Source organism: Falco peregrinus, chromosome 13, assembly GCF_023634155.1.
Source record: "Falco peregrinus isolate bFalPer1 chromosome 13, bFalPer1.pri, whole genome shotgun sequence".
In the NCBI taxonomy this organism is placed as follows: domain Eukaryota; kingdom Metazoa; phylum Chordata; class Aves; order Falconiformes; family Falconidae; genus Falco; species Falco peregrinus.
In genome coordinates, this window is record NC_073733.1 from 21,062,403 (window position 1) to 21,089,361 (window position 26,959).

Here is a 26,959-nt window from a genome sequence, read left to right on the forward strand (position 1 = left end):
TTTAAGAGACAGCAATTTAAGTCAGGGTACATGTGCATAAACATAAGTACGCATATATAAACATGAGTTTATACGTAAATAAGCATTGTGCCTTTGACCCATGAATGAAAGTGAACAGGTCATTACTTAATTCCACTTGACTCAAACCAGCCTTCAGTCACATATTTTGTGAAAGGAATGTTTCAGTTGCAAAGTTCAGGATTTGGAACATACAATAATTAGGAAAATGTTTAATACCAACCCACCCTCTTTATTAAGTAATTTCTTCAAGTATTTTTAATAGTGCAAAATATTGTTTTGCATTAGTACAGTAACTATGGGAATTCACAGTCAAAAAAGAACAAACCTTAAAAGATTTCCAAAGTCAAACAAAAAAAATTTTAATACTGTATTTTTAGCAAGAACATTTTTAACAAAGAATGTGTACTTTAACTTAATATGGTACAACAGAGAAACCATACTTAAAAGTTTCCATTATCTAACACTCTACTGCATATTCATTTTTTCATCTTAAAAGACCAAAAGCCAAGCTGAACTGAGCATAAAAAAAAGCATCAATTATAATCCTCATATTACGTCAGCTATTAGGGTTTAGCTCACACTTTTGAATTGGTCATCTAATGAAAGGACAATTTTTACATCATTCTTTTAAAAAATGTACACACATTTCTTTTTAAAACGTAATATATATCGAGTATCTGCTTCAGTAAACAAAGCTTAATTTATAAACACAATCGAAACAGCTCCATGTTGAACAGTTTCAGTGACAAACTGGACTTGTTTGATGTACAGCCAGTGAGGACCTTTGTGGCTTAAAATCATTGTGCCATTGCTATACAGTAATAGCTAGCTCCTTAGAAAAAAAAAAAAAAAAAGTTCTTTTTTTTGGGGGGAAGGGGGAATAATTCCTGTATGTGCTTAAAAATACTAAAACTCCTTTCTATCTCCGGGGACCTAAAAATGATCTGTTGCAGCAGGCTTGGTTTGGTATGGTAAGCTTGTAAAAAGTCTCAATATTTCTTAATACGGCAGTTTTCGATGCAGCAACAGTAAATTGCTTGAAATTGTCCTTCAAGTTTCATGCTACAAATCCTGTTCTTCACACAGTACTGAAGGCATCAAAGGTTGGAAGGGACGTTTTTCATGAACTATATAGTCTTCAAATAGTGGTCATTATACATTTTTCAACAATAGGTGTTTCCTTCAGTACATAATAGTAGGTTTGATGTATGTTCTGTTTTCTGGAGGGGGGGGGGGGGGGGGGGGGAAAGAAGAAAAAAGAGGTCAATTACACACATTATAGTTAACTGAAACTTAGGTGGGTTTCCCTATTCGTTAGTGGACTTTTTTTTTTTTTTCCCTCAAGACAAATTACGGGATCTGTACGTGACACAACCTAGCCATCCGTCAGGTGAGCACGTTTTACCCAGGAGGAAGGGGCACCAGCTGCCAGCGCCCCGTGGAGCCCCCGAGGTGCCTGTTCCGCAGCGCAGTGACCCGCTCCCGGCGCACTGAGCACCTCCTAGCCCAGGGTGCAGGTGTGCGCGCCCAGTGGGACTAAAACCCCACCAGCCCCGTTTGTGCTGGCACTTGCCAGCCAGCATCTGCCAAGTACAGGCTATAAATACTTTGATTCGGATGTTCTGCCTTTATGGCATTTGCTTTTTAATTGAGCACTCATTTTCCTTCTTGTTTTTCAGAAGGCAGCCTGTGTTGCACTGCTTGCCTCCGTAAGACAGACCAAGTAACACGGCATCAGCTTTACAACGTAACATCATTACATGCACAAAAACCTTCTAGGGAACAGTGTGTTAAAACAAAATTGCATTGCATTATAAAATGTAATAGAATAAATCAATATCTGTTCTTGGAAAACTGTTCTTTCATTCAGAAACTGCCACATTTCTTTTCAAATTATTTTTCTTTATTTAGGGAAACAAGCAGAAAGCCACTTATTTCCTTCATAACAATATTCCTAGTTATAGTACCTATCAACTGTGATTTTTCACATTAAGCAACTTGAAGCCCAGAGAAAAATAAATATTAAAATGCCCACGGAAACTAAAGCTAACAAGAATCCATATTCTTGTTCATTATACAATGAATCATGAATCCACCCAGCAAAACCCGCAAGTACTGATCTTGAAGATGATAGCAAAATCATAATATTGAGAAGCATTTTGTATAATGTTGACATCTATCCCATTACTGTTTTACATATGCCAATACCGAACACTCGTAAGGGAAGAACAAGTATTGACCTGCTAACTGACACTAATCCTTGGAGCAATCTCAAAGTTTGCCACATTTCAATTTCAAAATGCATTTCAGCTATAATATGAGTGATTTATCATTTAGCAGTAGCTGTCAAAGTAACCTCCTAGATAAAACAAAAACATCTGGAACCATAAACAGAGGAGAGCAGTAGCTGAATTTTAATCCAAATCCGACATGTTCACTTCATTAGGAACAGGAAACAGCTAATTAGTAATTGAATGTTTCATGGTTTTAAGGAGGCTCAGACTCTCCAAACAGAGATGATTTAATATGTATTTTGGATGTAAACAAGAATACAGATCGGAAGAGCCAGGGACATAACAACTCTGGAGGAACGCTTGGGAGCATGGGAACCTCCAAAGAAGTGGCTAAATTAGTTTCAGCCCTTTGGCTGATTAAAATTGTCTTAAATTTAGTGGGGCAAATAATAAAGCCCGGGGAGGAGGTAAGCAGAAATGCAAATACTGAACACTGTGGGGTTTGTTTGTCGGGTATTTTCCCCTTTTCTCCCGATTATTAGGAAGTTGCACATGACTCCTTCCCACGGCAGGCTGCACGCGATCCAGCTTACACGAAAGCTGTCCTTCTAAGGGCACCACTGACAGCCTCGCAGGTTGGCACGACCACCTTTGAACATGCACAGCCTCCACTGCCAGCCCAAACGGCCGAATCCTGCCACAGCGCGTTCTCGCCAGCCGGCAACGCACCAGCTCTGCCTCCTGCACAGGAGCAGCCCGAGCCCTGCCTGCCCGGCACCCCACGCCCGCACGCCGACCCTCCGTGGGGGCCCGGGCCCCGCAGCCCGACCCACCGCGGCATCTCCTGGCCTAACCACCTACACAGCCCGGGCCGTCCAGGTGGTCCTCGCTGAATTAGTCTGTGTAATACTAATGCAAGTCAGCAGAAATTAGGTACATTACTCGCTATTTACATAGCCACTGGGCATCAGCTGCATCTTCTGATACGTTTGATGCTTGTAAAGTAAGATATAAAGCACGTAGGTGCACGCATGTATGGTGCTGCGTTTGGTGACACGGACTGTCTGCAAAGAGAAGGGGAGGAATCCGGAGACGTGCATTCAAGGGAAGAGTTATTTATCAAAAATGGGATCAGTACAGATCAGTAACACTTTTTTTTTTTTTTTCTTCAAATTCTTCATATTTTTATTGCATTTCAAAACTTATTTTTCAAAATAAGGGAAGAGGTGGTCATTGAGGGTACTGCGGGCTGATGGAGTGACTGACTACTTAAACTTCGGAACAGGTTTCAATTTTTCCTTCCTATTCCCTGTATTTCTCAAGGGAAGTTCAATGGAGGTATCTGGAACACCTGTAAGAGAGAAAGTAAATGCCAAAGCTCAAGCACGGTGCAGCTACCCAGGAGATATTATTGATCAGTAAACAGAAAGTGCATAGTTAAATACTTCCTTTTTTATAAAGCTCTCAATTATTCTCCAGAAATCAAAATACTTTTTTGTTGCTGTGCAACAAACTTAACTCCATGACATTAACAATGTCATACAGCTACCACCTATGAGGAATTAACGTGTTAGGAGCATCTGTGCTACCACTTGTAAACAAAAGGCAATGCAATGTTGTCAAATTCATCTTTTTTTGAAGCATATTCACAATCTCCTCAGTGTAGCTGACTGCAAGCTACATACCATTTTATAGCATTTTACTGTATTATATAGCAAAGATTTGAATAAATCTGTGTGCAATAAATGTATTCTTTTATTAGGTTTATCCCTTAATCAAATATTCATTTATGTGGGCTTCATTCTATTAAAAAATGAAATTATACAAAGGTGAGCAAAAGCGTAGATTTACAGTACTTTAAAGCCTAATCTCATTCTCTAGGGGTAATATTGACAATATAAAAACTGTATAAATGATATTCCCTAACACTAAAATATGCTTATGAGCCCCCTGTGCATGTTATACTGCTTTACAACCTACAGTGAAATGCATGACTGGCTTAATAAGCAAGACATTTAGAAAGGATTTTTTTTCCCCTTCACAATGTATAAGACAAGCAGAGATCTCACAATTTCTCAGGAAGCCAGAGCGTATGTTAATAATTGTAATTTTCCCTCAGGATGGTGTTGTCTTCCCTGAGTTGTTAGTCCAGGGTGTACATTCATCTCTTGCACTCTCTTTTAGCAACAATATCATCGTTTGTCTTTTTCTTTCAAGGTTCTAATGTGTGTATAAAGCACAAATCCAAAAGCAATAATTACTATCTGCATATTTATTCACTTCCCCCCACTCCCAGCCTATTCAGCATCTCTGCAGTTTCTGAATCCTTGTGCAGCTTGCTTTGTAATACATTTGTTTCCAGTCAGTAATTCAGCTGTATTTCCATCAAACTACTTTAAACCAAAATTTCCACGTGGACCCTCACGACTTGCATAAATGCATGCTGCCCAGTAAGGCTGGTGCACAAGCCCAGCCCAGGACGGGGAGCAAGGCACTGCAGGGGGCCAGAGGCGATGAACCCCCACCACTACAGCCCAGCATTGTTCAGGTAACTTCAGCACACCTAACTGGAGGAGAAAGTCATTGGAGAAAGGAAATTTGGGATCTGCTACATAACGAGAGAACAAGGATAAACTTGTATCAGTAACAGTAAATTATTCAGGCAATTTAAAAAATAAACCCCAGCACTACATGTTGCAGAGAATACCAGCGGCAGAGATGAAATACCAAACTGACAATCCCCCTTTGCCAATTTAGATGAAGGAGGAGCTGGGAGAGCTGCTAAAATAAAGGTTAGGCAGAGCTGAGATGTGGCTGTTTCTGCAGACAGGAGAGCAGCAGGAGGGATGAGGGCAGCCATGTGCCAGGCTGCACGCTCTCAGGGGCTCTGCACAGCTCGAAGGGTTGAATCAGTCTTACACGATATTGCAAGTATCTGGACAGAAGCTGATCTCTCCACTCCTCCTAGGCTATGTAAACAGAGTCGACACTTCAGTTAAATCAGAGCCAGGGTGAGCTTTGGATGCTGTGACACATGGAAAATGCAACGCCATAACAATAAATCTGACTTACAAAGCTGGGGCTAATTAGTTTGAATTACTCTCTTATTTTGCAGAAAGAAAAAGACAAATCAGAGAGCAGTTGGTTTCTGCTGTGGATGGCAGCCCTCAAAACCCCTCTCTTTCCCTAAACCTCGCAGCAAACAGGAGTTGGTCTGGAAGGAGCCTGCACACCGACCCTGCCAGGGGGAAGGACCACAGCAATCATGAAAACCACGGGAAAGGAGCCCTTTGCTACCACGGGAAAACTGGACCTGGCTTGCAGCAAGTTCTTGGGGTTTGGGCCAGTTGCTCAGCCAGATGACAACAGTCAGTGAAACTGATTGCTTTTCCTGTATAAAAAGTTGTCCAGTAAAACTTTTCCCTTCCATTTCTCTCTATTTTCCAAACAGAGCCATGAAACCAAAACACTAGCACACTGTGAGCAGGGCACGCTTTCCTCTGGACGCAGGGCAGAATGTGAACTGCGCACGCTGCTTCCGAGAGCAGCAGTAGGAACCAGGTTTGGTTTGCTTGCTTTTAATCTCTCACTCTTTCATATTGCCTCTTTTCTACCCTGGCAGAGATGCAGCCTCCTATGTCTGATGGTGGCTGAGCTGACCAGGATCCCCTTGCGGGGGGGCAGCCCCCCCCCCCCCCCCCCCCCCCCGGTCCCTGGGCCGGACCCTCCCATGCGGCACACTCGCCGAGGTGCCTCTGGGGTCTCTTCCCCATTTATTTTGTGATTAGGACTACTGAGTTGACTCTGTCAAATATTTCCACATCTGTGCTAATAGATCTGCGAACTTGTACAGAAAATAGGATTTCTAATAAGTAACAATAGCCAAGGACAAGAATATGTTCACTGAATACAAACTATGCAGATGCTGGATTGCTATTGTCAGTTTGAGCAGACAGGGAGATAACGTAGTGGTTCCTGCTTAGGAAATATTCCAGCCTACTGACACTGAATTATTGAATAAATGTTTTAGCCCTTTGTTAAGAACAGAAAGGACCTTCACACCCAACAGCCCCCTGGTGAAACCTTTACCCACCTTTTGTTTCCAGTAAATCACAACATCTGAGCTTCCTCCCTCACATGTGTATGTGCTCACAGGGTGAGCGAGCCAGGAGAACAGCGTACCAAAAGTAGAAAAAACACCAAGACCAGGGATCCCATTAGTTTAAAAGCCCTGGATCTGCATGGCCAGCAGGTGAGCCACGCAGTCAGCCAGCACAGCAGCCTCCTGGCTAGTGACTGAAGAGGGCCCTTCCCCGGGTCAGCAGCTAATGCCAGTCAGCGAGACCTGGGCAGGCTGGAGGGTTGGGCAGAGGAACCTCATGAAGTTCCACAAAGGTGAGTGTAGGGTCCTGCCCCTGGGGGGTGGGGGATGGGCAGCCCCACGCACCAGTATGGGCTGTGGCTGCCCTGCTGGGGGGCAGCTCTGCGGAGAGGGACCTGGGAGCTCTGGTGGGCAGCCAGTTGCCCATGGGCCAGCAGTGTGACCAGGCGGCCAGTGGGACCCTGGGTGCATCGGGAGGAGCGTGGCCAGCGGGTCGAGGGAGGGGATCCTGCCCCCTGCTCTGCCCTGGTGAGGCACATCTGGGGTGCTGGGCCCAGTGCTGGGCTCCCCAGTTGAGGAGAGCCAGGGAGCTGCTGGGAGGGGCCAGCGCAGGGCTGGGAAGATGATGAGGGGCTGGAGCATCTCCCCGGTGAGGGAGGGCTGGGAGAGCTGGGCCTGTCCAGCCGGGAGAGGAGGCGGCTGAGGGGGGTCTGACCAACAGGTACCAGGGGCCTTCAGGGCGGGGGCCAGGGGGACGGGGCCAGGCTCCCGGCAGTGGTGCCCAGCGACAGGACAAGGGGCACCGGGCACAAACTGCCACACGGGAAGCTCCTTCTGGACACGAGGAAGAGCTGGGGCCGTTCTCCTTCGCTGGGGCCGTCCCCACCCGCCCGGTGGCCATGCTGTGCGGCGCCCTGGGAGGGCCGGGGGCAGCCGCGGGCTGGGCTCGGTGGGCTCCGTCCAGCCCCACCACCCTGTGACTCCGCGAGCAGCTTCCAGCAGCGCATGGCCAGGGTGCACATGGATACGACAGTCTGGTCATTGTACACAAACTTCACACGAGTTTTTCTAGAAACATTTCAGTATTGCACACAACAAGATAACTAGTAGAGTTTTAATAATTCAGAACACCCAGAGCAGGGCAGGCACTAGGGACAGAGACTCAAATGAAGAAGACTGCAAAGAACTTGCTCAAAGGGAAACACCAGGCCTCTCTTTAGCTCAGTCTCAAGAGTTTCTTACCACAGGGATCCAGTCCTACATAATTATTTTTTTTTCTCCAGTAAAAGCAAGACCAACACAATAGCACTGCATTTCCAAGATGCTGAATTTGTCTCCCACAATTGTAGAGTGCTCTGAAATTCCATAGCCTGCCTGGTTTCAGTGGACTGAGGCATTTGGAGGTATAAATTGATACACTAACAAAGTTGCTAAACTTCTAAAAACCACCACCTCTCTCTCTCCTGTCCCTCTCGTGCCTTTTTGACCATAGGCTGGATTTGAAAACTGACTGGTTAGATCAGAATAGTGAAAAAATAGCCCAGTTCTCAAAATAACAAAACCCAAAACGTCTTCCAAACTTCAACAGTCCTTCATCTTAGGCAAACAGATAGAAGTTATTCAGAGTTACTGAGAGTTTTGTGCTAAATCTCTGCCAGGTTGTTTCACAAATGGCAGGGCAGCAGCAGCCACCCTGGGTCCCGCTCCTGTTGCAGGCCCCGTGAACCACATTTCCTTCCAGCTGCACTTTTACCTCAGGAAACTCTGCCTGCCTTGCTGCTGCCTCCTTCTTGAAATTTAGAGTCTTTTATTTTTTGTAAATTGTTATCAACAAGTATTATGGTAACCTCTATTTTTTAAAATTTTAAGATAACATTGCTTTGCTGATTGTTCCAATATCCCCTAACAATGAAATATAGTAATACAAAAGTTAACTAAGGTATAAACATGCAAAAGGAGAAGTCTCCCTGCGATCATAAAATGATGTTATTTTCTGTTCAGCAGTTCATGTTACTGCTGTTCATGCTAATTAATTAAAGGAGCTGTTGCTGTAATGTGCAAACAGGGAATCTGAGAAACTGAGAGGGCTTTTAGGTCTCGGAGTGAAGTTAAGTCAATCTGGGCGCGGGCAATCAAATGTAATGAAATCACTTGTCAGTGCTAAGCTTGCAAAAACTGTGAAGTTTGACTAGGGAGTAAAAGGATTATAATTAGATTTCCAATAGGATAATAACTAAATGGCAGAAAGCAGTAAAGAGAAAATATTACTTTGTTAGCTAATGGTGCTGCTGTTCGGTTTTAGTTTTTATCAGCACACTTGTAGTTGTGCTAATTTAATTTGCTTTTATCAGCAAAAATGCACTACTCGAATGGTACTTGAATGTCATTTGCAAAAATCATTGATCTGAAGGTGCACTTAATGACACCCAGTATGTTTATTTTATGTGAAACGGAGATTGGTTGATAAAATGGTTGATGCACTATCTTGCTGGCCCACAAGTGAGTTATGGGAGCAAGACCAGAAGGGTATCTGTGTGAATGCATCACCCTCTCCTGCACCACTCAACTATGCAGGGGGCTTCACGACTGCAGCAACTATTACTTTTCTATTCTGTCAGCTAAAAAGCTTCTCTCAGATCAAGCTATACTGGATGAGAAGATGGATACATACAGAGGATGGAGGTATTAAGACTGTGAAGTTCAAAAAAGTTTTAAGTCTCGCCTGCACAAAATTTCCGTTCAATTAATATACAGAGCATAGAGAAATGAGTCAACTAAATGGAAAAGATTTATAATGCAGATCAGAATCCCAGTATATGAACAGCTTGTGTTAATAAAATCACTTTAAGAAATGAGTATAAAATATGATACGACTTAATCACTGTGAAAGGTGGCTGTGCAGTATTTTGGTAATTTTCCTTTAAACCATCTTAAGGAGACACTGGCAGTGAAACTGATTGAATTTCAAAGGAAAGGCATTGTACAAATGATAGATTTCTGTCCAGCAGAGCTATTGACAACTGAAAACGAAAGGTCTGCATTGATGCTAAAGCTTTCTTCTGTGCAACAGAGAAGCTTGGAAACAGCTTTGTATTGGGAACATGTTCTGACCCTTCCTCCTTCCAGGGCCAAAAACCAAAGGCAGCAAATGAAGGGTGCAATAAGGGAGTGTGCGCTAATTGTTAAAGGCAGCAGTGCAACAGTAGCTGTCAAGTGCAAAAATTGTAATCAAAGCAAGAGAGAATAAAAAGATATTACAGCATCAGCATAAATAAAAATGAAAGAGATGGTGCTACAGGACAGAAACACTTTGAAATCTAAACAAGCTCTACAGAGAGCTCTTCAGAAACCTTTTTATCAGCTGAGAGTGCTCAGTGAAAACCAGGCTCAACTCACCACATGTTTACATATGAACATGACTACCACACCAAAACTGTCCCAGATGTCAGTGTACGCTGTCATTCATTACTGCAGTGAAGACAAGAGAGGCTTTGCCATTGAGGAGTACAGGACAGGTTTACATCTACTGCACAAGTGTTCTGCTTTCACAGAGGGGTACCAAGCTCAGAGGTATTAAACATAGTGGATATCCAGCTCTCCCTTTGTTCAGGCTTCTAACCTGAACAAAAACTCCATGATCCAAAGCCTGGTAAAACTAAAGAACAATGTAGTTGGGTTCAGACTGAAAACAAACCTGAAATAAAAATCATAAAATCACGAGTTTTTCTTGTATACCAATAGACTGCAGGAAGTGTAAGAAAGCTCTCTTAATTCCTTCTAGTGGGTAAACGGTCACTGCAAGCAGCTATGCATCACTTTACCCACAGTTATTTATAACCGTGTTTGATGGGAAGACACATTCAAGCCAAATGCAACTTTTTTTCATTAATTGAAAATTGAAATTAACTTCAATTTTTCACTAGATTCTGTCCAGATGCACCTTTGACTTTCAGAATCTTCTTGGAAGAGCACTGAGCACTCATCTCAGCAGGTATCATAAATAGATCAGAAACACTAGGAATATTTTGCTTGTCAAATTTAAATACAAGTGTCCCCAGTGCTTATTCAATAGTTTGATTATTTCTGGCAGTAATGATCTTCCAAACGCAGTATTTAGAGCACAACTCTAATCGTATGTGTACGTATATATACACACGTATGTTATATGTATATATATGCATTACAATAAAGCTGTGATTCTCCTTCGTAACACATAGCATATGAACCTAAAATCACAAAGAGACAGCAGTAAAAATATTTGAAAGCTTTCCTGTATAGATGACAGATGGACGACAGATGCATACCAGAGGTATGCAAAGTCAAGCTTTTAACAGTTGAGAAATGCTAGAAATTATGTTTGTATCTATAACTGTACTGCAGCCCTTCTTCTGTCTACACAGAAGGGGACTGTTTTTAGTTACATCAACACAGATTATTTTTTGCACATTACCATTACACGATTCGGTAGAAAGGGTGGAAGTGCTCTAAGAAGCAGCAGTTACATTGAAACAGGCAGCTGTCTCCAGGCTGCTACAGTAGCAGGCACAGAACTGAGTGGTGTGCAAGGAACAGGGCGCAGACGGAAGGGAGAAAGAGGCAGGTTTAACAGAAAACCAACACCACCAAGCCGAACTTTCTCCAAAGCCAGAGCAAATTGCTCAGACCAAATTTTATCACATGTGACTATGGATTTTCTGCGTGTCTCAAATAGGGTTCCAGTGGTAATGGAAATAACCCTTGAGATCTCTGTATCTCAGCTTCACTAACCGGCGATTACACAACGCCCTTACCTCACAGGCCTGTAGCTAGAATGCAGTTACTATTCTTTGGGAAGCACTCGGGCAAGACACGGATGTTCTCTATTTGCAGTCACTGAACAATGAGGAAAATGGAGCACTATGTAACTGCTCATAATGTGACCATGACTTTCCTTTTCCACCTACGGTTTATGTATTTTTTTGACAACACCTATGATCTTCACAGGCAGGTAAGGATCAGTGGTAAAATATTTTAAAAAGATGAATCATATGTAAAATCACTTTTGAACTAAGTGCATGATAGCTAAATATGAGTTTCCCACACCTCTGTTAAAACAAATTTAATTTCTGGTCTTGTAAATACTGATCTTTCAAAGGTTTTCTGTATTGAACAGGAAAACAAAGTTGTGTGATTTATGTTTATTTTAAAGCATGAAAACTATTCTGCATTTTACTTGATTTTTAATACAGCTGATGATAAACATGTACGTGATGGGATGCGGTACATACTGCACCTTGCATTGCTGCACTGTCATGTTGGGTTCCGTTGTGTTCTATTTCCATATCTGGGATTCCAGCATCTGAAAGACAAGACACTGAAGATTAATGTATTCCCCTTTGCCCTTCTCTCATGCATCTTTAGAAAAGTATTTATAGCAAACTAGGGTGATCTCCACATTACACGGTCTTGCATAAAACATTTGGTCTTCATAGAATTTTCAGTAGTAAATAGTTTCCAAAACGTGCATACTGGTCTCACAGTGAATTATTTTTAATGTGCTTCACATTTGTCTGATGACCAGATAATAACTAACACATTATATTAATATGTCTGTAAAATTCTCTTGGAGAATGAGGACATCTGACACATGAAAAATAAAAGTCGAAATGGAACTGTGGTAATATTAAGCTACAGTGACTCTCCTAGCCCTGCACCTGCGAAGTACAGAATAAAGAATATAGCCAATGCCAGTCAACGTGTCTGCGTGCGCGTGCCTATCAGTTTGTATGAGTGCACGTTACAGATAAGAACTGTGCAAACTGCACTTTAAAGACTCTGCTCAGGATGTTGTAAGCATGCATTATCAGCCAAAACAAAATTACATATGTGATATTATGTGAAACATTTCCAGATTTCTGAGAAAAGCTTTCCAAAATGGATTGTAGTCTTTTTTCCAAGTTGAGAGTCTCATAACGATACACACTTTTGACCTATTTAATTTCCTATTGATAATACCTCTGTATGCACAGTCCTTTGGGGTGGGGGCGGGGCCTCAAACACCCCAGGGTGTTATGATAACAGATGCCATTATCCACCTCGTGCCAACAAGGATTAGCATGAAGGGTATGTGATTTGAATCCATGGCACCTCAAATCCTGGAGAAACATCTGCTTCCCTTGTAATACAGCACTCAGAAATTATAGTGAGGAAAAAAAGCCCACACCTGAAAGGGAGCTGTGGGTACAGTTCTGAAGATTTTCTGTTCTGGACTTTCTCAAGTAGAGAAGAGCTGTGCTGTTGCTTTCTCAGGTCCCTTTGGTCGAGCATCAGCATCTCTTGCAAAGATGCCGTTTCACGGTCACCCTGCAGCCTAACTGAACTCTGTCAAAGTAGGGCAACCCACTGAAGTGCAGTCCATACACAGAAGAATAGTATGAGTAATATCTTAGCAATATATGTTTAAGTGAAATACATGTGATGTATGCTTATATAGCCCTATAAATCTATACCATCAAATAAAAAGTATTTTCATGTATACAATTGTTTCTTATAAAATTATGAGTGACTGCTGTTACATTGGGTTTCCCTTATTCAGATTCCTGTTTTGGAGGAAAGTTCAGGGCACTGATCTATCAATCTAAAAAGGTTCTTTCTTTGCAAACCTTTCAGAGTCCATGTTGTATATATGTGTAAAATGACAAAGTCATCGCTAACTAATAACAGCATCTGTTAAATGAGACAGACCGTCGGAGTTAAATTAAAAATACTCAAAATAGCCCTTCACATTTTGTTGTCATAAAATTGTACCTGCAATTAAATTGTGGATTAAGATGCTAATGAGCTACCTGATTTGCATGTGCAATCAGATTAGCATGTAAATATCAGCTTCTTGCAGGCACTAACATATATATGACTACCTGAGTGTGCCTGCAAATCAAAATGTTAGCAGCCAGGCCCACAGTAGCAGATGTAAAGATCTGTTAATCACATTGCTGGCATGTTGGTACCCTTTAATTTGTGGCTTCCAGAACTGCTGAGCACTCCTAACTGTCATGCGAGTGGCAGGTGCTTACCAGCAATGGCAAAATCTGGGTGAATGACCTTACAGAATATCAGGAATTCAGGGTTTTTCTGACATTCATCTCAAGGTGCTGGCTGTATCTCTGGGATCCAACCTGGGTGCTTTTCTGACCCAGGGGAGGTGGTGAAGAGGTTTTTGCTGGCTCTGTCCACCCGCCCTCTCTTAGGTCATTGTCCCTTATCACGGTGCAACTGCCAGCTGTATATCCATGCCTGAATCACCACTATTTGCTGTCAGTACATCAGAAAAGCCAGCCAGTTCCTGGTTACAGTGATATGCTGGACTATAAAACCCAGCAGATGAGAATGCCTCTGAAAGATGTTGCTCTCGTACTTAAAGAGTTTATATCTCTTAGGTGCTCTAGATAAATCACAACTCGCAGTCCACTGCAGAGTGTTGCGATGGCAGTTCACGCACACAAGGCTTGCCCTAACTTTAAAAAAGTGTGGGTAGGCCTCACAACTGAGAACTCAAGACAAGCTAAACTCATTATTTTTACTCAGCAGTTCAGGCAGTTTTTGCAGGCTCCTTATGCTATTACGGCTCGGTTGCTAGCCGTGCCCAAAGCAGGCAGCACAAAGTTGTGGTAAAGGCTACCTGACATACAAATGCAGCAGAGATGGAGTATAACTCTGATTCGTGAGCCTCTGCAGAGACTTCGGGGTAGGGATGCACAGACTAAACCTTAGCTATGGAACCTAAAAATTAATTAAAACTCAACAAGGTGCAGTCTTAAAGATTCAAACTGAAGCTCTAAGCTTTGGCCAGAACCATCTTAAGCAGGAGAGGCAAATCCTCCCGCTACCCAAAACATAATCACCCTGTTTAGGAGATTAAACTGATTTGCTTTTGTTTCACAAGAATATTTGGGAAGTATTCAAAGCCTAGTCAGCTCTGAAAGCTGATACATATTTAACACACTTAATGGATCCTGAGGCTGAGCACACTTTAGCCAAACGGCTTTTAAAATGAAGCTCAGCAGTTCTAAAAATGAATCTGCTGGGAGAGAAGAGTTCAGAGAACCTTATAGGAACCAAATTTCACATTGTCTTAGCTGGCACCGTAACAGATTTTGCTGGTAATATATTCAGCATTTCTTGTCATGTCTGTGTAAACTGCTCTGTCTGTTTCTCTAGTTGCAGACATTTATTTTTTTAATTCATGACCCAGAGCACATGGCCTGAAATAGATTTTTTATTATTTCAGGAAAGGATTGTGGTTCTTCATTCTGAAATTTGCTTTGTGTATCATCTTACTTTTTGTCACTTAATTAAACATCATTTTAAGCTAACTGTGAAAGGCCAACTAAGACATTACCATTTAACATCCTGAGACCGTCACCTGATGTGGCCTGTTTAAGCGCCTGTTCCACTTGTTCTCTTCTCTTTGATTCAAATTCCAAAGCTTCCTGCAATTTTCTCTTTGCCTTTTTTTCTTTCTTCAAGCGTTTCTGAATTGTTGCTGAAATGTAAATATATTTTAAGAACGGCTGTTAAAGCACAACTAATATATAATGGTGACAGTAAATGAGTTTACGTTCAGTGTTCAAGGGCCCAGTTCCAGCTCAAGAAAAAACCAGAAACCTGGCATGAAACTGATAGAAAAAACAAAAATAAACCCACCCACCCCAAGCCATATCCTGTAGTGAAACAATGAACAGTGTGAAAGGGCTTTAGATCTTCTTAAAGATCTGGAACTGCCCCATGGATTTAAGTGTCCTGACCAGAACCTAAAGAGTCTCAGCACCAGCCCCGTGGTTCATGTTACAAAGACTTCACCAGCCTGGACTAAATTCCAGCTACAGTTCTGCAGTTTGGTTGACCAGACCATTGGCTTAAACTGATTTCTAGCAACAGCAGCAATGTATATCCTCAAAATTAAATCCATCTCCCACCCTTCATTCTAATATTTTCCCTTGATGCTGAGAACTGTATTGCACCCTGCTCTGCCAGTAGTTTTATCCAGAAGGATAATCCAAACACACTGGTTATGTCTCTCCCTGACCACTCCTCATGGATGGAAGAAGTCTTCTGAATGTGTCAGAGATTTGGTTTAGTAATGGCTATTAACATTAAAAGGAAATTAAATTTATTTATCCAGGTGAACTACCTGTGTGCAGTGTTGGAGAATCTGAAACGCCAGCACCAATGGTGCACAGAGTGAAACCCCATGGAATTAGGTGGTCATTTTTTTGGTAAAAATGGAGCAGCAGCTGGGTTAATTTTGAAGCAGAATAACTGACATAACAAGAACCACTGCTCAAGACAGAAGCCAGGTGTAAGGCTATTGAGAAGATGGGTTGAGTGAGTACATACTCAGATGAAAGATCAAATGTGTAGAGAAGGGGTATATACTGAGTAACATAAGTACTTTAGCACTTCATCACTAGTGGGAGAAAAGAAGAGGTAAAGCCAAAGAAAGCAGCGAAACAAAAACGCATTGGGTGTATGCTGAGAACGTCAGAGAGAAATTAAAAGGAAACTTCCCACATAGAAAGCAGGTTGAAAACAAGCTTATAACACCCCGAAGTGAATCAAGTATATTCTCTTCATTAGCAATTTCTCCTACAAACTGAAGCACTCTGTAAAACGCTGTTCAGTAGCTGGCTGTTTAATATAGCTAACAATGCAATAATACAGTGCTCCTGTACAGCTCTGCATTAGATCTCAATGCACTTTACAGCATTTCATCTCTTTTAAAGACAGAAAGCAGAAACAGTGCCTTGACAAAGATCATCCACAGGCCATTGGTACAGGCACGTTAGATTTGGCAGAAAACAAAGTATTTCTGACTACTCTGTCTTAAACCCAACTATAAATAAAGTTAAAACTATAACTAGAGAATTGTATAGTATTAATTGTAGCCAGATGATCAATATCTTCACTGAAAACTGCTGACATTGCTATGATTGTATTCCCTCACCTATATAAATTCAACCAATAAAATGCACCTTTTTAAAAGCCTTTTCTTTTTCAAATCCTGAATCTTAATCCCATATTTAACCTTATTTTTCACCAGCCCCAGGTTACCATTACATGGGCCAGAACTACATCTAAAATATCCACCTCTGCCAACAACAACCCTTCCTGTGCTCCTGCCGGCTAACAGACTGTCCTTATTATCCTTATTAAGCTACCTTTAATGGGCTCTTAAACTTTTTTTTCACCAGTGCTGCAAGAACACTCTCTTGTGTCTCTTCTTTGCATGACCTGCACTTCCCCTCCCTGGTTTAAACTGCTTGCTAGGATATCTGCAGGCCCGTCACCACGGTTCTGCTGAGTGTATCCTGCAGCCAGAAAATACGCTCCTCCCGGGCACAGCTCTTGTTCCAGGAAATCTGCCATCAGCTGGCACGTCTCATTGGCATGAGGAAGATTAGTTGGAGCTGAGGCTGATGCCCACGTACTTTCTCAGAACCAGCAGGAGAAGACTTTAAGCATGCTCTGGAAGGGGTCAAAGACCACTTCCACAGCCCAGCCCAGCTCACAGGGAAGCGCTACATTTCTACAACCCATCGCAGCTTGTGCAGAGGATTGAAGAATGCTCTTGTGTTGTGCTGCTTCAGTTCACGTGTACAGTTAAATTCCACAGAGCAGTACTTAATGCCGTGGATTCATTATGGAATCAAACAAATGGAGAAGTGATGGCACTACAAAAGGCAGGTAAAACTAACAGACTAAAAAGAGTTTGAGCTTGAACATAAACGCCCTTTTAAAATTACCATCTGTTTAGAGTCAAGTTTGCTAGTGCATACATTCTGGCAAATATTGCTCACAAGTATTGTTAAAATGAAAGTTGAATTTCTGCAAGCACTATTTTGCAGTCTCATTTATTTGAATCTCCTGTATATTAAGATGCCTGTGAATTTCAAGTCACAAAATACTGTTAGAAAATTTACTAAAATATCTGGAAAAATTTTGGGAAAATCCACAGTATTTACATAACTTTTTGTGACCACTTGTTCATCTCAGTTCTTACTGACTTTTACAGATCGTTCTGGATTTGTGAATGCTCCAGGCAGGGGAAAAAAACCAAAAGGATACTATAACATGGGAAATCTCTGAGAGACTTAGTGAATTATGAATGTCAGAATGTGATCTGTAGAACACTGGAAAATTGAGCAACCCATGTGAAAAAGCCTACCTCTGACTTTTTATAATAATTAAGACGTGCATGTGGCAATGACCTAAAAGACAAACAATTCTGAGGATATTGATTATTGGTGAAATTCTCTTTTGAGCCATAAGCCAGCAAAGTCTACGCATGGCTTAAGGTTTTTGTTGACTTAAATGTAACTCAGGAGGTGCATAGTGTGCTGTCTGCCTGCAGGGAGACAGGTTTAATTTATAGAAATACAGCAGTCTCATCCACACGTAGGCTGGGGTGATGCAACATTTCTGAACACCCCCTGCAATTTAACACCTTCCACAGTATTTATTGACCCTTCACAACTTGCCTTAGAAGCGCCCTCCTTTGTTGCCTCTTACTGAGACTCGGTGCTGCAGACAGCTCTGTTCTACACACCTAATTTCAATTCAAAACGCACAGGAAGATAGTCCTTGGCACCTACATTTTCGGTCTTATCTAGTTTTATCTTTCTGATTTCATGGATGTAATCTAGATGTAGCTTTTGGCACATAAAGTACTATTCCTCTCCTTCAGATGCAGATTTGAATTTTAAAAAGAACATTGCCTTCTTTGCAATATCACAGCGAAAAATTCAGATTTACCAATTTAATTGCCTGTTACTATCAAAAGCTTCTGAACAGTCATGGTTTTGTCTTAGAAGGCCCCATATGGGGAGCGCTATTGTATCTCACTCTACTGACAGAAAAAAATAAATATCTAGGGTTATTTGCTTCAAGTCTTGCACTTAGGTGGACAGTTTCTCGTAGTTCCATCTATTTTGTGGCACTGAAGTTATCGACAAGAAAAACTGGGTGAGTAGCTCCTGAACTACAGAACTGTGGGCTAGATAAGTACTAAGGTAATGAAAAAAAATCACCTAAATACCCAAATTACAGACATATTATCTTTCTCACAGTAAGACTGATTCTCAATGCTTGAAGGATAATAGCAGAAAACAAAAGAAATTAAAGCTGTCAAATGAAGAAATCGGGCTGGGAATACACAGGCGGATGGGTAATAATACATGTGAAAGCCATGAAACTGAATCAGCTTTCCTCCACAGAACCTGCCAAAACTCTCTGCGGCCAGTTGCCCTCCAGGAAATAATCCTTCAGTCACTGTTCTCTCTGCTTACAGAAAAGTGTGCTTCATTCTGTTTTTATTAAATTTAAATCTTTCATTACCAGTGCTAGTCCACTGCTGCATTACACTGAAGTATGAATGTCAGTTAACTCCAAGTCCTCAACAGCTCCAGCTGGAAATGCCAAAGGGTTATACATTTAATAGATATCTAAACTTGATTTTTCATTCACTCACCTCTGCTTTGCAGCTCAGCTGTGAGTTGCCTTTCCAAGCTTTCTCTCAGCTCTCTCTCTCTACAAAGCTCCATCTTTAACTCTTTCTTTTCCTGCTGTATCTGCTTTTCCTGGACTCTCGCATTGTCCACAGCCACCTTCAGCAGGCCCTAAAACACACAAATGTAAGATCTGAAAATACCATTTTGTTCCAGCAGTGATAAAATTAATCCATTTCTTTCTTTTATACCCTCCAGGAAAACAGAAAAATTAAAAGCAGGAACCTATAGACCTGGAATGCAACTGGGCACCTGGAGTAGCTAAATGTCATATATGAGCAATCTGGTGGCATGGAATCATGCAGTATAGCTTTTGCTAATTCATCCTATGGATGCGGTTTATTACAAACGGAGTGCCGTATCATTGCTGACCTTGGTCAACTGAAGGGAGAAGCAGAAGAGGAATAATGAGACTGGTGAATTCTAATATGACCATTATTGCCAACTATTAAGTCAAATAGACAACATATGGAACCCTTTCACAATCGATAATGCCAGACAGTGGAAACCTAAGCATTACATTAAATAAAAGAAATTAGAATTGCAGATACAATGTAGTTTCTGAAACTTTTTTAAAGAGACTGAAAAAGAAACACATTATCTATCATGACATAGCCTGGCCCTATAGAGAATAATTTACCTGAATGTTGGTTAATAGTGTTTCTACTGATGACAGACCATCAGCAAAAAGAAATGGCGCCGGAAATCCAGGAGGCAAGGCCTGTCCAGCCAGTTGGACTTTATCTAAGGTTGGTTTCATTATTGGAATGGCAATTTGGACCTCTTCTGTAAAGATAGGTTTAAAAGCAACATCAGAAGGCATTGGAAATATAGATAAATGTAATTTCTAATAACTAGCATTTTGTTTACCTGGAAGTCAAAATACAAGCGCATTAGTAAAACTGACATTGTTTCAGTCTTTGGGCAGCTGCGATTGTTGCTAAGGTAAGTTTGCAAAGTAGTACAGAACAACAATAAATATACCGAATACTATAACACAGCTTTAATAGAGTATAAACTATTATATCTCAAATTCTACAGAATTATACTACAGAATTATAACAGTATTACGCAGTTCATTAAACCTGAATGACCTTTCTCCATTCTATGAATGTTTGCCATTCTGTGATGTGCATTTTTTGTTGCTATAACCTTGACAAAATTCTGATCAAGAAACGTATCGCATCTCTTCACTCCTTTAATATTACCCTTCCCATACTCAGCAGTAAATAATCTCCACTGACTCATCCCCTCCTGCTTAGCTAGCACCAACTCCACGTTGTCAGTAAAGTGTCAGCACAGGTTTTCTTAACAAGTACCTTGCTACTGTCAGCCTTTCTAGTCACAGACAGTAGCCAAAAAAGCTCTGCTGAGCTGTCTCAGTTTATACCAGAGGTATAACGAGAGGCTGGGTGGCGAGGGTCCCAGGAGCAGCCGGGGAGGAGAGAGCGCTCCCCTCACTCCTGCGATGCACTGCACAGAAAACTAGAGCGATGCATCTCTTACAAACTGTAGAATCAGGACCTCGTAGCTCCCCCTCCACTCGTTTCAAATAGATCATGTTGTTACAGATCAAGATGTGCACAGACAGTAGAAATGTGTGTCTGGAAAGAAATAACATTAGTAATAATTTCTTAAAAATCCTTTAAATTTTGTGATGAATCAGTACTATCAACAAGGAACTCACATTTTTTGATAGGATAATTTAAACATATTTTAGGATAGTAAATGTATCTCCTTCTCTCAGATCCCTATGAGTACTACTTCCCCATGTATTCATTTAAACATCGAGTTAATTGCTAAAAACCACAAAATAAAAATCTAGCAGTCTTTAAAGCCAAACTCTGTAATTTCTTTAACTCTGCAATGTAAAAAAACCCTAAAATCCTGTATGATATTCCAGGAAAATCCAGTCTATAGATATTATGTTCCTCCACTTGCAGAAATCAAAGAGTATCTTCTCAGCAACTGCTTTTTAGTAAAGCCTGCAACTAATGTACTGACCACACATACATGACATGAGTGTTTTCTAAGGGCAACTGTACAACCAGTCCTGATAGTTTCATTTTTCAAGTGACTTGGTCATATTAAAGCCTGGATTTACAATTAGACCACACCATATTCAAAGGTCTCCTTATTAAAAAAAAAAAAAAAAAAAAAAAAAAGCCACCTCAAAAAGAACCTGACAACGATGAATTAAACCCTGGTGTCTCTACAGCAATACTCGTATGTAGTTTAACAAACTCCAGCAGTATCTACTGAGCAGCAAGCACTTTGTGCTGTGTTTCTAAAACACACCTACTAACAACGAACCAGGAGCACTAGCAGTTTTCAAGTATTCTTTGAAATCTCTGTTTAGGGAGTATTTTGTTTACCCTGTGTGAATTCATTAAATGGCACATCTTTATAATGATTCTTCAGGACTAAGAACAACAAAAGCCAGTAACCTCTACACATCTTTGTAGCTATCATTTTAGAGCTGTGTTCATGTAATTTAAACGATCCATTTAAAAAAAAATTCTGGTAACATAGACTACAAAGTTTGTGCCAATTCAGATGCATCATTTCTCATATCTAAATATCTTTTATCAGTGGCCGAGTTTTGAAAATAAACTGGTTATTTGTCGCATATGATGCTACACAGAAATAATATCTATGCCATGGAGTCACAAGACTAAACAGAAGTGGCATCTGAAAAAGAAAGTAATACGTGAAGTATGCATAACAAAACTATAGCTGCTTTAAAATCTCTAGAAATCCCTACTATTTGGAGATGAAAGTAATAACATTAAATTGGCTGAAAGGAAAATTACTATTGACTGTGAAGACAGGTTGCATGGTCTATGGTTTGTAATGTTACTGTACAGCAGATTGAAGTTTCAAAATAGTATTACTCTTCTTTAAAGAGATAGACACAGCTAAATTAGGTGCTGCTTGCTGCAGTGAGGATCAAATGCAAAAAGAATCATATTTCATCAGACCTAGTCAACACCAGGAAAATAAATAGAAATATAAGAGGTATGCAGGCAATGATTCATTTTGATAATCTGGCCCAAGAGAGACACATAGAGACAGCACACAGATCTAAGCTTCTACCAAAAGACAAATAGGACACAGAGGGTGGGAATTGGGATGACAGTGTAGCAGAGGTCACATCGATTTTCAGCAGCAGTTTTCACACAGATGAGATAACCCTGGACTCTATTTGGCCCATTGTTCATATCCTACCTGTCCCAGAAGCAATAAATTTCCAAGTCCCAGAAAAAGGGCAGTAAAGAAGAAGGATTCTACTTATGACTTCTTATGATTAAGTTTTTGTGCTAACCAAACATGCTTTGCAGACCAAGGTCACATTGCATGTTAAAGTCTGTAATAGCTGAAAACTAGAAGAAGCATATTATGTTTTAGCGTATAGGGGCGGAAACTGTCAAACCATTCATCTTTTTTTTTTTTTTGATTGAAATCACACTCTGCAAAGATGAATGATAAATGCATTAGAAATCTATTTCAATCTTGTAATAGGTCTTCACATCTGAATGGTGTCTACATCTTGCCTGTATTCTGAGTAAGTGCAGTTAGCCAGAAATTTATTAGCTAGACTTGAGAAATCATAAATGGTAAAGCAATTAAAAATGGCATGCGTTGGAAGCATTTTTTGTGGACTGTATCAAATGCGTCTCTTTAATAGAAAAAAAGATGTTGATTTAAGCATTTTGATTTTAAATAACACTAAAAATATAAATGCTAAAAGCTGCACTCACACATATAGTACAACAGAATAAGCAAGAAATAAAGCTAGGACAACTACAATCTAACCAAGGACACAAACAACCTTTCTATTTATTGAAGCAAAGTGGGAACTACTTTTATCAAGCCCGTTTGTTAAACCTGCCATGCTTTATAATAGCATTCAGGAATCCATTTAGAGTGCAGACTTTTTATTTTAATTTCTAGCTGGCATCCAGATGAATAGATGAAAGGAAGAATTATATTGCAGAGAAAAGAAATACACAGTAAACACTAACAGCGAGTGGAATATTATCCCAGGAAAGCACATGAAAATCTGCTAGAAAGTTTCTTGTTCTTAATCCAATATACCGAAGTATTTCATCTTCTGTCTTCTGCCTAAGTTGCAGAAACAGGGTTTGGAAAATGAAGCATCAACCTACGGACTAAACATAGCGCTGGGAACACAAGTAACGCGAATTGCTCCCTGCATGACAGTGCACGGCCCAAACCAACAGGCAATTTTATTTGCCAGCTGGTTTATATTCTTTCAGAAGGCATGTTTTTAAACCCATCACTCATATACCTGATACACTTGACATGTCACATCCCTCTCAAAACAAGGTAGAAGTATTAAAGCTACAGTTTACATCTTGTCTAACACTAGTTAGACCACCGAGTTATTTCTTCACAAACACTTCAAAAATGTATCTATCTGGAGCTGTGTAAGCATTATTCACCTGAAGTAGTTTACAGAATGTAACTCATGCATAAAATAAATATGTGGCATATGGAAAAGAGAGTAACAATTTATACAAAATTTAGAGATATTAATCTGTTAGTTACTAACCAAGACATTTGATCTCAGAAAGCCTTCAGCCAGCATTAATAAGTGGGTTTTGGACATAGGTGCCAGATGGGTCACTCCTTTTCCTTGCCTGTGGCATAAAATTTAGATATCTAAGGACTAAAATGATTTACCACAATTATAAATCTTTAAGCTTCATATTGGAGTAATGGGGACTATATTTAATGGCCCATAGTTACAAAAGAACAGCTCACAGATACTCTGATGGACCTTTTTGACTTTTAATAAATAAAACCAGAGGATCTGCAATGTCAGCTGGGTTCTGTGTGCTACTCATGTTTGAAAATAACATACAGTCTTATTTGAAATAGCACTGTTTACCCAAAGGTCTTCCAGGATCATCCAAAGCGATGTATCTCTATAGTGGCAAGAGGTCCCTTGACTTCCAGTTCTGTATCTACCTCACAACAACAGCAATAGGCAGCAGTGTCTGAACATGGGTATTTTGACAGAATTAGGGCCCAAATTCTAAGTTTTGACTGCAAAAAGCAGTTTTTCCAAAAATTAAAACTTACTTGAATTTTAAATCTTGTCAATTTCTGTATTGCTTAATGAGAAACTAGATTTTTTTTTCTTTTACAGTAAGGTAAGTATGAAAACCCTGTAATCTGAGGCATTGTTTATTTCAACTATTTTGTATCTGTAAGTCTGCAAGGACAGGGTTATCTGTCTTCAGTGCCTTAATAACTCTGAAAAGCCTCCATAAACCTCTGCCTGCCTTTCTCTCCTTCACTCATTGCTTCTCTGCCAGGAGCTGAGCACTCCTGTTCATCAGTGAGAAAAGAGATACCTCCTCCTAACCTGGCACCAATCAAACTTAGAAATTTACTGCTTTAACCTTGTGATTCAGATGCCAAATTTAAAGCCACTGCTGTTTTTCTTAATTACAGTCCCTGAATGAACAGGGTCAATGAATGCAATTGGGGAGTAGCTGATTAATCCAGTACACTAGCTTTAAATCAGATTTTATTTCATTTTCAAATGATTGATACAACTTGATAGTGCACAAGCATTTTTCACAACTGAGCTTTGCCACAAAAATACCTTCACTTTAAAAATACTATCTCTATCTAATCTTTATATATACATTTCCAGGCTGCCTTAAAAGCTTTTGGAAACTATCTCAAAACACTAACATCAACTATGCTCTGCTTCACAGCATCCATGTCCAAGCTAGTATTCACCTATCCATTCTGAAATAAATTGATTTTGTCCTAAAGAAGCGTTTAATAAAACCTTTTCATTATTTTCAACACGGGGGGAAAAGTAGACCATAGATTCATAGAATCATTTAGCTTGGAAAAGACCTTCAGGATTATCAAGCCCAGCCCCTAACCCAGCGCTGCCAAGCCCACCACTGAACCCAAGCACCGCGCCCGCGGGGGTTTTGAGCCCCCCCCCCCGGGGACGGTGACAGCACCGGGTCCCTGGGCAGCCTGTCCCCCTGCCCGGCCACCCTTTCCGCGAAGGAATTTCTCCTGAGATCCCCCCTGACCCTCCCCTGGCACAGCCTGGGGCCGTTCCCTCTTGTCCTGTCGCTGGTTCCCTGGGGGAAGAGACCGACCCCCCGGCTCCAGCCCCCTCAGGCAGCCGCAGAGCGATGGGGCCCCCCCGAGCCCCGTTTCTCCAGGCTGAGCCCCCCCAGCCCCCCCAGCCGGTGCCGCAGCCCCTTCCCCAGCTCCGTGCCCGTCCCTGGACACGCTGCAGCCCCTCAGGGTCTGTCCTGTGGCCTGGCCTGGCCCCAGAGATCTGTGTGTCCGAGTGGTGTAGCAGGTGGCTGATATTTCCCCTTGGAACATGGAGGCTTCGCTCTGCTGCCCATCCCTGTCTTCCAGCAGCTCAGGGGGCCGGACACACCGAGAACAACTGGTCTGACTATTAAAGACTGAGGCAAGGAAGGCATGAAGTTCCTCAGCCTTTGTCACTACGCTTCCCCCCTGCATCCAATAAAGGATGGAGATTCTCCCTACCCCTCCTTTTGTCACGCATGTATTTGTTGAAACGCTTTTAATTGTCTTTTACAGCCATGTCTGTTACATTTAGAGCAATGTGCTAGCTTAGGGAAAACGGAGTATTCCAGGCAGTAAAAAAAAGAGAGAGCAAACTGTACAAGCAACTCGTACCAAACCGTACCACCTTTCCACAGACCTGTTCTCAGGAATGATGAGGGTGTGCTTTCCTGAAGGACGTCACAAGGCATGCACTTAGTGTCTGAATAGGGGAAGGAGGCAAAAAGCAAAGAAAAGAGAATTTCACTAGAAAGGGCTGAAATTACAGTTTACAAACTGTCTTTATCTGTGCGCTCTTTATCAAGAGGTGTGTAATTACACAGCTTTGACATTTTCATCAATGTAGCCTCATTAATAACACAGAAAATTATACCTATTTATAACTTCAACATATTTACAATATACTCTGATGTTCACACGGCAATGATGGTAAAAACACCTGAAAATATTTTATTAATTCAAACCTCAAAAGAAAGCACCTGAGTTAGATGAGCTACTAGGTTTGTGATAATGAAAAAATGAAACTGAGAGGTGCAGCAATTCACTAGCCAGACATCAGAACTAGAGCAAGTAACTTCTGTCTGAAGTTCTGTATGTCCACATTAAGAAAACCAAATATAACTGATGTCACCTGAATAAATTCTGTTCATTAAAGAGAATTATAAGTACAATTAAGGCCACTAATAAACATAGAAAAAGCCTTAAAAAATGGTATATTTTATGTTCACAACAATTACTTACAATTTATAGTTTGTCTGTGGTGTTACTATTATACATGTTTTCTCCTAGGCAGGTTTTGGTAACCCGGATTCTGACACGTTTGAAGTTGTTCTGTGCTTTAAGTTGCTTCTACATAGAAGCTTAAGTACTACCGATCTGCATTTTCCATATGGCAATTTAAAGTAACTAGTTACTTCAGCTAGTAATAGTACCTTCTCATTCCTGACAATGCCAAGAAACATTATTTCTACTGACAATAAAGAAAAGTGAAAATGTGAACTATTCAATGAGAGGCTAGTAATAGAATTACTGTGGCATGGAAGAAAGGAGGAAAATGAAACAAAATAAACAAAATCCTCCTCATAGCTATTATCAAGACATTATAATTTTTTTCTCAGCTAACTCTCCCATTAACACTCACAAAGGTTTTTTTCATAGTGTTTTTTAAGCATCAATGTAGTCTGACTATTCTTCTACCGAGATTTTAAACTGTCAGATGAGGATGGGTAGGAGGAACTTGCCAAGAAAAAAAAAAAAAGATTCTTCAATTTTCTTGGCGGATTCAGCTTTTCCCTATTAATGTTGAGATTATTTCTTCAACTATTTTGTTGCAAATATTTATGACTCCATATGGAACAACAGATGTTGAAGGGAAGGGAAAGCAGAAAAGACTTCATTTTCAGCAATTACCCTGCTACTTGTTGTCATACTGTAGGTGTTCTTAGTGCATCTATTTT

The 26,959-nt window shown here is 40.8% G+C and overlaps 1 protein-coding gene across 4 annotated transcripts in view; it reads right to left on the bottom strand.

Moving 5' to 3' along the window:
* Nucleotides 1-364: 364 nt before the first annotated feature.
* DACH2 (dachshund family transcription factor 2) overlaps nucleotides 365-26,959 on the bottom strand; it is a 311,011-nt gene continuing 284,416 nt past the window's right edge. Inside the window, exons 8-12 of one of the 4 annotated variants that reach the window (XM_055818287.1) lie at nucleotides 19,540-19,685; nucleotides 18,863-19,010; nucleotides 14,759-14,878; nucleotides 11,630-11,695; nucleotides 365-1,241 (exon numbers count right to left, since the gene is read on the bottom strand). In XM_055818287.1, coding sequence (XP_055674262.1) covers nucleotides 1,204-1,241; nucleotides 11,630-11,695; nucleotides 14,759-14,878; nucleotides 18,863-19,010; nucleotides 19,540-19,685 — 518 coding nt within the window. In that variant the 3' untranslated portion in view covers nucleotides 365-1,203. The other 3 variants (XM_055818286.1, XM_055818285.1, XM_055818284.1) reach the window with 3 other exon arrangements.